The 11,838-nt window shown below is 46.5% G+C and overlaps 1 protein-coding gene across 2 annotated transcripts in view; it reads right to left on the reverse strand.

Moving 5' to 3' along the window:
- LOC133139224 (outer dynein arm-docking complex subunit 1-like) overlaps positions 1-7,452 on the reverse strand; it is a 12,246-nt gene extending 4,794 nt beyond the window's left edge. Inside the window, exons 1-10 of one of the 2 annotated variants that reach the window (XM_061258632.1) lie at positions 7,317-7,452; positions 6,506-6,586; positions 5,258-5,357; positions 4,528-4,717; positions 3,542-3,667; positions 2,864-2,977; positions 2,427-2,494; positions 1,908-2,092; positions 722-856; positions 259-341 (exon numbers count right to left, since the gene is read on the reverse strand). In XM_061258632.1, coding sequence (XP_061114616.1) covers positions 259-341; positions 722-856; positions 1,908-2,092; positions 2,427-2,494; positions 2,864-2,977; positions 3,542-3,667; positions 4,528-4,717; positions 5,258-5,357; positions 6,506-6,572 — 1,068 coding nt within the window. In that variant the 5' untranslated portion in view covers positions 6,573-6,586; positions 7,317-7,452. Of the gene's footprint in view, positions 1-258; positions 342-721; positions 857-1,907; positions 2,093-2,426; positions 2,495-2,863; positions 2,978-3,541; positions 3,668-4,527; positions 4,718-5,257; positions 5,358-6,505; positions 6,587-6,962; positions 7,121-7,316 lie in introns of those variants that run through there. The other variant, XM_061258631.1, reaches the window with a different exon arrangement.
- Positions 7,453-11,838: the final 4,386 nt, after the last annotated feature.

The raw sequence follows: 11,838 nt of genomic DNA on the forward strand, positions 1-11,838 counted from the left end.
AATGATCAGTCTATATATCTGTATGGGAACTACAACTACTTGATTAAGGGATTGTTTTGATTAAGAGATTGGGCTACATTAACTCAGGGGGTAAGAGCGGTGCCTTGCATGGCAGCCTATCACCGTTGGTGTGCGAGTGTGAGTGTGAATGGATGAATGAGAGGCATCAACTGTCACGCACTTTGAATAAAAGTGCTATATAAATGCAGTCCATTTAGCGTTTTTTTTTTTTTAAATGGGTCTTTCTCCCAAACTCACCTGGCTGATTTGGTCCCTGAAAGTCTCAGCCTCGTTGTTCTGCTCGTTGACATAGTTGAAGAGGGCGAAGTTCCGGTCCTCAACTGCGCATGTAGACGTGAATTTGCATTAATACTGACGGGTGGAGAGATCTAACATCATCTCTTTATCGCTCATTTTTATCCTTTTCAATGTGGTCGGGATGCCTGATTTTATCACAGCCATAGCCATATGCATAGACCCAGGAGGAAAAAAGTATTTCACTTTTTTTGACATCATACAAACGTCTTGGATGACAAAAACACATTGCAGTGAAAATATTTTGTTGAATGTTCCTTATGTTAAGATAAATAATGTATAGGCTGAGGAGAGCCAAAATTTTATGTCCTCGTTTGAAGACGCAGGAGGACAGATCATTCTGGCCCCATCTGATATTCCTGATGTATCAGATTTTCCTGAGCTGTGAGAATGACCGCAGACAGACCCTCAATGAACTTCATGACCAGCAGGTCCAGGTCCTCCTCCCCGGTGATGCGCTGGATGCGATGGAACGCTTCCTCCAGCGAGGCCATGCTTTCCTCCCCGGGCTCAGTCCTCCTCTTCTCCCTCTCCACTGTGGCTGTGAATGCAAAAAAAGAGGTCACTGTAACACCTCTTTACCCCCTGTGGCCTATGCCACAATAATAATAATAATAATAATAATAATAATAATAATAATAATCTGTTATTTAGCTTGACGCTTTTATCCAAAGCGACTTACAGGTCATTGGACTAAGCAGGAAGCAATGCGGGGGGTCAAGGGCCCAACTAATAATAATAATAATAATAATAATAATCTGTTATTTAGCTTGACGCTTTTATCCAAAGCGACTTACAGGTCATTGGACTAAGCAGGAAGCAATGCGGGGGGGGGGGGTCAAGGGCCCAACTGCTGTGTGGATCTTATCGTGGCTATACCGGGGCTTGAACTAACAACCTTCGCAGTCCTGTACCTTAAACACGAGGCTACCTCTATGGCTGCATGCATGCATAATGTGAATGCATCTAGTGCTTTTCATGAGGGACCATGTACAATGTTAAAACATCAACATTGTCATTTGTGTTTTGTACCAGAGTCTTAGCTTAGCTTAGTTTTCATCAGCAGTCCCAATGCAGGTTTCACAGGGAATGGGGGAAACGCCACTCAGCCATCACCAGTGTACAGCATAATAGCATCCAACCCTTTTCTTTGAGATCTACCATCATGTACGTTTTCATTCCAACCATAATTTGGCACACCTTATTCTCCTAATTAGCAGGGCAATGAGATCTCTAGCTGTTGAGTGGCATGTGCTTTGTTAGGTTTGGAGTGAAAACGTACAGGATGGTTGATCTCCCGGAGCAAGATGTGGCAGCCCTGCTCTAGCTGTTGAATGAGATGTGCTTTGTTAGGGTTGGAGTGAAAGCCTACAGGACGGTGGACCTCCAGGAACAGGGTTGATTACCACGGGTGTAGCACCTACGAGAGCATTACGAGGCCCTTTGCAAAACATCTAGAATGTTCCTGGACTTCACACTTTCATCTCTAGATGTGATTACAAGTGTGAGAACTGGCTGTGAGGTGACGCCTTGGTGAAACGGCAGTGCGGCGTGGGGGTCAGGGAGCCGGCTTGGTGACGGCGGTGTCGGACCTTGCTTGCGGCTCTGGTCCTGGGCTTCCTCGTCGGCCCGCTCCTGGTTCTTGATGTTCATGAAGGTCTTGAGCCGGTGCTCGTGGGCGATGATCCTCTCCAGCTCCTGCATCTCCACGTTGTACTGCGCCAGGTCCTTCACCGCCTTCTCGTTCAGCGTCACGGTCTTGGACTGGGCCTCCACCCTGGAGCAGAGATGGGCCACACCACTGGTCACCCAGCAAGTCGCGTGTGCACAGGCACATTCACGAACGGGGAGATCGGACCAGTACTCTGAGGTACTCTGCCTCCACCCAAATACACGTCGCCCTCGTCCGTACATGTACACACACGCATATGCAAAAATACCAACAGACACTGGATTACCACCGTTCCACTTACGATTGAATGTTCATGAACCCAAAAATGGGGACTTGTAAGAACAAATGAAAAGTTGGCATTCTCCAAATGGAGATTGAAAATTGCACCCATTTGGAGGGTAACAGCTCCCATTTTCCCCTCACACACACGTTCGTTCACCTGGCGTCGTAGGCGGATGTGGATTGACCAATTACATCCCCGATGTCCTTGCGTATCTCCTGAAGCTCCTGTTAGAACAGACACAGTAGCCTTTAGCCCAAACCTGAGATTGAAGAGCTCTGTGCACTCAATCCATGGCAAATGGATGACAGTATGTTACAGTAATTTAGCGGACACACTCATCCAGTGTGACTCACAACGTAGGAGAAACATAAGTGTATTGACCGCATTTAGAGCATTATTGCAAGCTGTTGATGGTAACTAAGAACCAAAACAGAGGCTGAATAAGTACAAATGCATCTGAAGAAAAGAAACCATAAAATACCATAACAAAGGCAACGGGTGAGTGCTAGGGGATGGTGATAGGTAGCAGCAGAACCTGGGTGCGGTCAGAAGAGGACGGGGTGTTTGTTAAGCGGGGGCAGGTGGGCCCTCACCTTGGCCAGCCTGCGGTACAGTTGCTGAAACCGGTTCCGCTCCACGTGGAGGGTCTCCAGCTCTGCCCTCAGGCTGCCGATCTTCGCCAGCTGCTTGTTGAACCCGGTCGAGGCCTGCGGACGTCATTAGCGGCAACACGTTAGCCAGCGCACTTTTTTTAATGCCCCACCCCCTATTTTCTCCCCAATATGGAATACCTAATAGTATACAGCAGTGCTCATGCTCTGATCTTGTTCTGTTGATGTGGTAGAGCTTAGACAAGTATACATTTTTCTCCAAAGCATCTACAAAGGTATTCAGACCCCTTCACTTTTTGCACACTTTACTGTGTTGTAAATACATTTTAAATTGATAAAAATTGTATATAGCAGTGCTCATGCTGTGATTTCCATATGCAGGTTGCGGGATAGTGTAGTCACCCGGCCCTGGGTCAAATATGAAATTATTCAAAGGTTGAAATACTTTTTTGCTTGTCCCGTGTATTGGAACGGTCATTAAATCAGGCGTGCGAGTTCCTGGTTACAACAAAAACCTGGCTAGTGGGTCCCGAGGACCGGAGTCCAGACACGCTGCCGTAGAGCACCAGCGACCATTTTAATGGCCGTGACCTTTGACCTTATTTCCTGTGGCTGAGGCAGACGTGTGAGTGGCGGCTGGCAGTCGGGCCGGGCCCTCACCCTGTGCAGCCTGTTCTCCAGGGTGAGGCCGGCCTGCTGCGTCTGGCTGACCTGCCCTTTCTGGTTCAGGCTCACCGCACTGCTCGCACGCCTCTGCTTTGACAGCCGCTTCTCCATGATGAAAATCTTGTTCCCCGTGTGAGATAGACAGAGAGATAACCTCGTTAACTTTGTTTAGGTATATTACACAGTGTAAGAAGATGGAAGACCACAAAAATCGTGACCTTGGAATTATTGGGTTGAGAGCTGTGTGTGACAGTGGGCCACCCAGCAAGTAAAAGTGCTGTGAGTGGGCAGTAAACCCCCCACTGTGTGGGGTAGTGAGTGGGAAGTGAGTGGGGCAGTGAGTGGGTAGTGAGTGGGTAGTGAGTGGGGTAGTGTGTGGGGTAGTGTGTGGGCAGTGTGTGGGGTAGTGTGTGGGGTAGTGAGTGGGTAGTGAGTGGGCAGTGTGTGGGGTAGTGAGTGGGGTAGTGTGTGGGGTAGTGAGTGGGCAGTGAGTGGGGTAGTGAGTGGGCAGTGTGTGGGGTAGTGAGTGGGCAGTGAGTGGGCAGTGTGTGGGTAGTGTGTGGGTAGTGAGTGGGTAGTGAGTGGGTAGTGAGTGGGGTAGTGTGTGGGGTAGTGAGTGGGGCAGTGAGTGGGCAGTGAGTGGGGTAGTGAGTGGGTAGTGTGTGGGTAGTGTGTGGGGCAGTGAGTGGGCAGTGTGTGGGTAGTGTGTGGGGCAGTGTGTGGGGTAGTGTGTGGGTAGTGAGTTGGTAGTGAGTGGGCAGTGAGTGGGTAGTGAGTGGGTAGTGAGTGGGCAGTAAACCCCCCACTGTGTGGGTAGTGTGTGGGTAGTGTGTGGGCAGTGTGTGGGCAGTGAGTTGGTAGTGAGTGGGTAGTGTGTGGGTAGTGTGTGGGCAGTGTGTGGGCAGTGAGTGGGTAGTGAGTGGGTAGTGAGTGGGCAGTGAGTGGGTAGTGTAGAGTCTCCGCTCCGGGGCGTAGGGCACCTCCTGGTCCAGCTGTGCGGCGGCCTGCCTCTCGCGCTGCAGCAGCTCCTGCAGCTCGTCGCTGCGCTCCAGCGTGCAGCGCAGGCTGTGCGTGGCCTCCGTGTCCTGCACCCGCCGCAGGCTGCTCCCCGACACCCGCAGGCTGCACCGCACCTCCTCCTGCTCCTTCTGCAGCTTCTGGATCTCCTGCCTGCCCCCGGGCACGCAGAGGGGCACGCAGAGGGGAACACAGAGGAGAACGCAGAGGTCAACCGAGGGTCACAACCGCCCCTCTCTCCTACCAGTCCGCACATTTAACCCTTATTTGAAGAGTACTGTAGACTTTATGGAATGTTTTTTTTTTTTTTTTTTTTTTTCAAAGTTCTAAACCAGCGTTCTAGAACTCGATTGCCTTTTGGCATTAGAGTGTTCCGTTAAGAACATTCTAGCCACACGCGTGCTATTACTCACACGCTTAGAAATAAAGATACAGAAAGTACCCAAACGGGTACAAATGCTTCTCGCTGGGGCGGTACCCTCTACGGCCCACAGCTGCACAGATCTTATTGCGGCTACACTAACTTAGCCACTAGGCTACAGCCTGCCCCCTGCCCAGGTGGCATGTGAAACGCTGGATGCATTTTGTGCATCACGGCTTAAACGCGTCATTGACTCCTGCCATCTGCAATGTTACACCCTGAGAAATTCAAACGGAGTGATGTTAAAAGAGAGAGAGAGCGGCCACCCTTACAGCTGCCTGCGGATCAGATTCTGGGTCTCGACGCTGTAGGCCTGCCGGTCTCCCTCCATGATGCGGAACTGCCGCTGAAGCTTGGCCAGCTCGGCCTCCGCTGCCCAACACACAACACAACACACAACACAGAACACACAACACAACACAGAACACACAACACAGAACACAACACACAACACACAACACAACACAGAACACAACACAGAACACAACACAGAACACACAACACAACACACAACAGAACACACAACACAGAACACAACACAACACACAGAACACAACACACAACAAAGAACACACAACACAGAACACAACACAGAACACACAACACAACACAGAACACAACACACAGAACACAGCACAACACACAACAAAGAACACACAACACAGAACAAAGAACACAACACACAGAACACAACACACAACACAGAACAAAGAACAAACAACACACAACACATAACACAGAACAAAGAACAAACAACACAGAACACACAACACACAACACACAACAAAGAACACACAACACAGACGCCACGTTAGCCTCCACACGCTACGGCCTGAGATAAGAACATCACAGCGAGGCCAGACTCTGTTCTGGTCTCCAACCCTGGTCCTGGAGAGCTACAGGGTCTGCTGGTTTTCGTTGTCACTCTGTGCTTAATTGATCAATTAGAGCCGTTCATTACACAGTTAACTCACCTCACCTCTTTACCTGAGTCTCAGCAGGATGCTGATTTGAAGGTGAAAACAAAAAGCAGCAGACCCAGTTGCTCTCCATGACCAGGGTTGGAGACCACTGTTTTAAAGTGTATTTACAGTGTATTTAATAATAATAATAACAATAATAATAATAATAATTATTATTATTATTATTATTATTATTATAGTAATTATATTTCTTTGTGAAGCACTATTGCAAGCTATCTTGCTTTCTGGGATTATTTGGTTTAATAATTGGCAATAACCCTGGTGAACTTTCCGGTGCAAAACAGCAGATGTGGATCTTCACATTCAGATCCATTTCAGTTAAATTTGCTAGATAAATATACCTCATTATTTAAATATTCAGTCACACTGAAAACGAAATACATCATATGGCACTGTCATACACGGAACTGTTAATATGGAAAATACTAGTAGGCTAGTATTTTATGAATTCATACAGACTGGGCATTACATATGCAATAATAAAATGGGTATTTATTCATTAATTTGATATACTGAAGGAAAATAAAATATGAATACCAATCCCATCGATGTCCATCTCACTGCTGTCCGAGAGGATGCTGACTGCTGATCTCCCACGCGGCATTGTGCTAACTTTAACTGGCAATGGAAAGAGAGGTTTATTATATTGCAGTCAGTGTAGAAATGAACTAAGGCAACGGTGTGTCACCCCCGGTAATGTCTGTGTTCACTGTGCGGCCTCTGTGAATTTCCAGTGCAGCTGTTCACTTAAAAACTATCACTGAGTATGATAAACTACGATTTACTACATCTACGACCTCCATGTAAGTGCATTTATTCAAGTTGCAAACTATAATTTCACCGTCAAATATGTTCGTAACTTAGGGCTGCTGTAAACTCATACAGGCCATGTACGTGTAGGTCGTGGGATATTGCTAATTACTTGTCTCAATACACTCATCGGCATTCGGGTAAATCATCGTAATGGATGCATGTAAATCTTATCTAGACCAGCCTGCAATTATGATAAAACGCCACATCTTAGTTACACACGAAATGACAATATTGACATTGGAAAGCAAACACTGACATCAAGCAACGCACAAATCGGCTATAGGCTATCCGTGTGTTGTAAATATCTTTTGCTGATATCGTGACCTCGCTCTTCGTACGACCGCCTAAATTCGACATAATCAAGGAAAAAAGCGCAACCCTCACGTTAAATACAATTACATTCGACCGACTGTATTAGATAGGAATTAATTAAGCAGCTAATTAACACGGGATCGAACTATACAGAGTTGTCATAGCGCTTTGAGCAATCAAACAGGAAACGAGCACAATATAGTTAGCTGATTACATTTATTACCTGTGGGTGAAAGTTGAAAATTTTCGTTCTGGTTGCTTTTTAGTTTACAGCCCCCTCGGCTGTATTGCTACAATTAGATAGGTAGCAAACGCGCTCGCAGTAGTATGTTGTTAGCAACCGTTTCCAGGAAAGAAACGGGGAAACAATGTGGCATACGCGGGGAACCAGGGAACCAGTTTGCTCTTTTTAAGTGTTACCACATCTCGGATCGAGTTACTTCATGCACAATTTATTGGTTGTCTGGGACAGTTATCGTCATCTTTCCGAAAGACAAAAGTCTGGTCTGAAGTTACCTCGGAACCGCACAGATTCCACAGATGTAGATCGGAGAGCATTAAGTAGTTTTAAGCACATAGGGTAGGATTTTTATAGGCTACATGAATAATGATGACTGTCCGGTTTTCTTTCGGTTCCCTGTTCCAGTCTTGGCTAAATTGCCTATTTTTAGGTCAAGTAAGAAACCATTTTCCAATAAAATGAACAGTTTTTATGCAGTAGAATAGAAATCGAATACATTGTGAAAGTTATTAAAGATGAAGACCGTGTAATAGTTGATTAAATATGTAAGTGTCCAGAGAAGCTCCAGATGGACTTTCTTTTCAATGCCTTGAATTCAGTTTGAAAAGCGTAAAAGGACAGCTCACCTTTAGGTTTTTAGGGTGTTAGTCTGTATCAACCCCAGGTATTTTGGGGCCCACGAAACAATCTCATTTTAGGCCCCATCACTCCAGATATTACCGTCTTCTAATATTGTATGAGGGCCCCTGTCAGTCAGGGCCCTTAGGATCCTAACCTTTACAGCACCCCTGATCAACAGATCACAGATTGTGTGTGTTTGTGTGTGTGTGTGTGTGTGTGTGTGTGTGTGTGTATTTGTGTGATCATTAACTTTTGCCTTGTTCCAATAGATACCTATTTCCAACTTAGTTGTTTATTCAAACAACTTTGTAAAAACAGTCCCTTATTCCTGAGGCATTCTTGAGATTTATTTGGCACCTACTCTATGTTGGTTTTCCTCATTTTAGTGAATTAATCTTGCTAGCGTTGTTCCCAGGAATTTAATTATTCTTTATTCTTGTTTGGAAAACCTGCAATAAATCAAGCCAGCCAGCAGGGGTCGAAGTTGTACCAGATCTATAATAGAAATTTCAAAATGATCGGGCAATAGTATGCCGCAAACTATCTACAACCAAGTTAACGATGACACCTTTCATGAAAAGGGACATGTTCTCTTCACTCTAAAGGGTAAATTGCTGGCATTTATACAGTGCCAAAGTGCTGTACAATTGATGCTTCTCACACACCAAAGGCAATTGGCTGAGATGCAAGGCACCAAGGCTTGTCGGGACCATTCGGGGATTAGGTGTCTTGCTCAGGGACACTTCGACACAGCCCGGGCGTGGGATCGAACCAGCAACCCTCCGACTGCCAGATGACTGCTCTTACTGCCTGAGCCGATGTCACCACTCTGTATGTGTCTGACAAAAGATCTCATGTGGTCCATAGGCAGGTTATCCTGTGATCATGTTCATAACCACTCCTATGCTGCAATGGCCGAGAAGCATGCAGAACATTGGGACTGCTCCTTCTGGGAGAGGTCAGAGGTCACAATGTCTTCTTATCTGTCTCTGTGTACTATTGCGCTTAAACAGGCTATACCATAATATTGGTTGCCTTATTGCCAATCACTTTGTCCTCAAACTCTTCATTTTAAGTTTACATTTTCAGATGTTTAAGTCTCAGCAGTTATGACTTCACAAATTTTAAGTGGAGGTGGTCTATCAATGAATCAAAACATAATGTTGCCTCTTCCATAAGGAATCATTTTCCACAGCACATTACTGAAAAAGAAAACTTTAGTAAATTAAATGAATTCATATAATATAACTTGCCCTGCGATGGACTGGCGACCTGTCCAGGGTGTATTCCTGCCTTTCACCCAATGTATGCTGGGATAGACTCCAGCCCCCTTGCGACCCTGTTCAGGATAAGCGGGTTAAGATAATGGATGGATGGATGGATATAATATAACTTGGCCTTCTGAATGGCTCATTGGGAACCTGTAGTTTGAGTAGTTTGTGTAGTAATCAAAGCCACATATGAAAGGTCTTCCTCTGACTCTATTCTCGTGTGAAAAGAAGCAGCTGGTGACACCGTGGGCCAGTTTCACAGACACAGATTAAGCTTAGACCTACACAAAATTGAGTTGTGTATGGCGAATCTCCATTCAGAATTGAATTTAGTCAAGGAGTGGGCTTAATCTGTGTCTGTGAAACTGTTCCCATGTGTTTCAGAGGAGAAGTGTGGATGTTTTCTCTCTCCTGGTTCAGCTTTGGGGATCTGTGCATGTACACGGCTGTGGAGGCTGATGATTGGCCACTCCAAATTAGGGCAGGAATTGGGTATGCTCAGCCCAGGGTTGGGTGCCAAGAAAATGTTTTATATATATGACTTAATATTTATGACTTAACGTAACATAACATATGGTAATGGGCCATTCAGCCCAGCAATGATCGCCTTTTCCTACCCCTAAGTGTACCTACTGCTTAGACGTCTTGTCAAACATGAGTATTCTGTCATCAGTGGCACATTACGCTCAAATTTAAAGCATTGAAGGGCTCTTGATATGTTGGGTATTGTAACTAAGGCTGTGAAGAAGACCCAGCATTGCGCAGGGGCACTCCAGGTCAGCGGCTGAGACCCATGGCTGTCCATCACGCGTGCGAGCCGGGGAACCGTTCACTGTGTGCAGGCAGTGGCATGCAGTACAGGAACAGGTGATCATGCTATGTGCTGCTGAGAGCGAGAGAGAGAGAGAGAGAGAGAGAGAGAGGGAGGGAGGTGGAGAGAGAGAGAGAGGGGGGGGAGAGAGGGAGGGATGGAAAGACCAGATGTAGACCGTGATAAAGCAGCCATTCTTTTTCCTATCTCTTTAGAGATCTTGACGTAGGCAGGTAGACCCGAGCGCATATACTGTGTGTTCCAGATTTCTGGCTGCACACTGGGTTTGTGAGGGCTTTCTTTATGCGTTTTGGCTCAGACGCAGAATGTGTCCTTTTGATTCCTGTCCACGATGTTATCCTCCAGATAACATTCCGAACATTAAGAATACATCCTTATTTCTGCCAAAAAACATTGCTTTTCCTCTGCGGTTTTCTTCAAAGTGCGCTGTAAATTAAAAAAATTAAGTGCACTCACTAGTTGTTAATCTACCACTTATTTTTATAAATCAAGTACTAACTCATATCACTCATGAGAGGTTAATACAGTAGACTGATGTTCATTAATGCAGTTTCTAGGTTTTATGTTTTAATATGTTTTAGCTAGGTTTAGGTTAGTTAGGTTTGCATTTTTATGGAATTTTTTAATGTTTTTTTGTTGTGTGTGCACATATGCAAGTGTGTGCCTCTTTGTGTTTGCGTGTGTGTCCCCGTGTGTGCATGTGTGTTGTGGGGAGGGAGGGTTCTGTGTCATAAACATATTTATTGCACACCATCTGTTGGCACACTTCAGATTGTGCTGCCTTTTGGTGTGAAGTGGTGTGAACATTGTGTATATTAATTCCGCTAATTCCACCATAAATACTTTGTGCTCATTATGAACACTAAGGCTGGTGACTACGACCTGCACTTGGGCCCTGATGCTAAGGAGCGTTGAGTACGCAGTATGTCTGGCATTGTGCAGGTACTATATCCCGGCTCATATCACCATTTGTTTTTGTTTTGTTGTTTAGCGCAGGCGTGAGTAATGTGTCCCTGGCCAGAACAGCAGTCCAGGATGTTTTTGGTTCCTCCGCCTAGAGGGAGTCTCCTCTTCTCCTGTGCGTCTCGACGGAAGCGGTGGCGCTGTGAACGGCCTGTTAATCTCCGTCGTCCTTGGACTCTGCGTAGGCCCAGGATGCTGTGCAGACGCGGGCGATTAGCATCTCTGATCTCTGCGGCCGGGCTGCTTTCATCCCGGATCGCGTTTCTTTCCCCCCCCCCCCCCCCCCGCTCGTTACGATCCGCCCCGCTTCAGCCCCCTGGCGTCCGCGGGGAGCCCGGGCCCTCGGCGGGGGTCTCACCCCGCGCGCCCCGCGCGGAGCGCCCGCCTGCAGTCTGCGGTCCGCTCGGCGGGAGAGCCACTCCTACACACGCAGGTATGCGCGTCCGCGGAGACAGACGCTGGGGTCAGAGCGCGCTCACCTTGATGCTGCTTTTTCTAGTGCTTCCGACTGGAAGCAGATTCGGCTTCAGCCCCTCTGTTTCCCAGCTGTGTGTGTGTCTGTACATATGTATGTGTGTGTGTGTGTGTGTGTGTGTATGTGTACATATGTGAGTGTGTGTGTGTGTGTGTGTGTGTGTACATATGTGAGTGTGTGTTTGCGTGTCTGTACATGTGTATGTGTGTGTGTGTATGTGTGTTTGTGTGTGTGCAGTTACATAGTTACACGTGACAATCCAGCTCTGTGTATATAGCCACCTGTAGACCTAGACCTTGAAGTGTAAGGGTCTATAGCAACATAGATTATTATAAAGTTAGT

Source organism: Conger conger, chromosome 10 (assembly GCF_963514075.1).
Source record: "Conger conger chromosome 10, fConCon1.1, whole genome shotgun sequence".
Classification (NCBI taxonomy): domain Eukaryota; kingdom Metazoa; phylum Chordata; class Actinopteri; order Anguilliformes; family Congridae; genus Conger; species Conger conger.